This window comes from Sphaeroforma arctica, assembly GCF_001186125.1.
Source record: "Sphaeroforma arctica JP610 unplaced genomic scaffold supercont1.1104, whole genome shotgun sequence".
Classification (NCBI taxonomy): domain Eukaryota; class Ichthyosporea; order Ichthyophonida; genus Sphaeroforma; species Sphaeroforma arctica.
Window position 1 is genome coordinate 10,538 of NW_014039454.1, and position 2,059 is coordinate 12,596.

Sequence of the window (2,059 nt, forward strand, 5' to 3'; positions counted from 1 at the left end):
TTGAAGTGTATCCGCAAATTTGTAGGGTATACGCGAACATAACACACTCACACCCACACACACATATATATACACCCACACAATTGGTGACACATAGCTGGTGCTTACCTCGGGTCTTCCACTCCAGATTGTGTGTGCAAGTTGTCTTGATGTATGAGATGTACACAGGCGGCTCAACAGACAGCTCAGTACAGGTTAGTTGTACAAGGGTCTGCACGTACCGCTTATCGATACCTAGTTTGCGACAGAATATACGACATGTGAGGGACCATACGGGAGATTGCGACATGCGTATACGCCACGTGTTGTCACCTAATTTGCGACAGAATATACGACATGGGAACCTACGGGAGATTGCAACAAACCTATACTAGCCGCATGTCGTCAACCAATTTGCGACAGAATATACGACCTACGGGATAACTGGCCGCATATCGACGCATGACAGCTGAATTAAATTATCGTCATTTAATATGAGACACAAAAAACGACGGGTAGGTGCATGATACAGGACATGGCGATGCCAAGTAGTCCTTGGGGGTAGGCACCGTAGGTAGAAATAAACATGCACATACACAGAAATAGACAAACTCATTCACTCGCTGCTATATACTTACACATACACACATACCTTCCCTCCCACACGGCGTATCCGACGTATACAACAACTCAATCTGTCCGTCACTCGTCACACTCATCGTCTGGCCCTGCACCTGTCCTATACTCTCACTGGTCCCATCTGCGGCCACCCTACACACCCCCACGCCCCCCTTATCACCCCCTCCACATTTGCCCGTAGTAAGTGGCTCACATACAGACACGTAGAACACCTCGGTGTGCGTGCTTGTGGAGTGCTTTGCTTCCCAACCACCCCACTCCTTTGCGTAACCGTTTAAGTTGTGGTCGTTCAGAATGGACAGGTCGTAACGGTGACCGTCGGCGCTGTCGGTGTAGGGTTTGCACGCCTGCAGACGAGAGTAACACATGAATGCGAATGAGTAGTTGGAAGTGTATGTGTATGTGTATGTATGTGTGTATGTGTAAGTCTATGTGTAAGTGTAAGTGTAAGTGTAAGTGTAAGTGTAAGTGTATGTGTACGTGTATGTATACGTGTACGTGTACGTATACGTGTATGTATATGTGTATGCGTATTTTAAATGTATGTGTATGTGTATATGTGTTGATGCAAGTATGTATGTGTATGTGTATGCGTAGGTGCAAGTGCATGTGTATGTGTAATTGTATGTTTTTGGGCATGCAAATGTGTGTGTATGCGCGAGGTGCAGTTATATGTGTTTGTATATGTTTTAGGGTTTAGGGTTTTTTTAAACCCTAAAACCTTAAAAACTGTTTTATATATGTGTATTGTGTATGCGTGTGAGAACGTGTCACAAACAAACACATCAAAATACCTCCGCAATAGCCTTGAAGTCAAATACCGAGTACTCAGATACCGACATAACCAAAACACATTGCTACACCCCCACACATACAATTCATAATACGCACACACACACACAACTATATATATACACATACAATTCATAATACGCACACACACACACAACTATATATATACATATACAATTCATAACCATATTAAATCACAGACACACAATTCTTAATACACACCCAGACAGACAACTATATTCATTCACAGTCACACAATTCATAACACACACCCACACACACAGTCACAACACTCGCTTCCCCCCCTCCTCTCTCTCCCACACACCTCCTCAACAGCCTCAACGTCGCTATCAGGGTCGTAGCACACGAGATTGGTGTGCCAGGTGAGTGTGTATTCGCACGTGTTGGTTATTGAGTACATTGCTGGTGTGCCTATCTGTTTATCCGGATCACACACAAATTTTACCACAACACTCTTCTGTAGCGTGACACCTTCGTGCTGGGCCTGGCAGTCACCGCCCCCGGACATGAGCATGGACACGGCACCTGCGACAGGGGTATAGAGACAGGGAAGATGAATATATATATGTATATGTATATATATATATATATATATATATTATCATTATTATAGAGACGAGGGAGGTGA

General features: G+C 44.2%; 1 protein-coding gene across 2 annotated transcripts in view; it reads right to left on the minus strand.

Moving 5' to 3' along the window:
- Positions 1-365: 365 nt before the first annotated feature.
- The window catches only part of SARC_09995, a gene marked incomplete at both ends in the record, with an annotated part of 6,302 nt that continues 4,608 nt past the window's right edge, over positions 366-2,059 (minus strand). For both annotated transcript variants that reach the window (XM_014295972.1, XM_014295973.1), the window contains 3 exons: positions 366-448; positions 632-965; positions 1,736-1,956. In XM_014295972.1, the coding sequence (XP_014151447.1) occupies positions 366-448; positions 632-965; positions 1,736-1,956 (638 nt within the window). The remainder of the gene's footprint in view (positions 449-631; positions 966-1,735; positions 1,957-2,059) is intronic.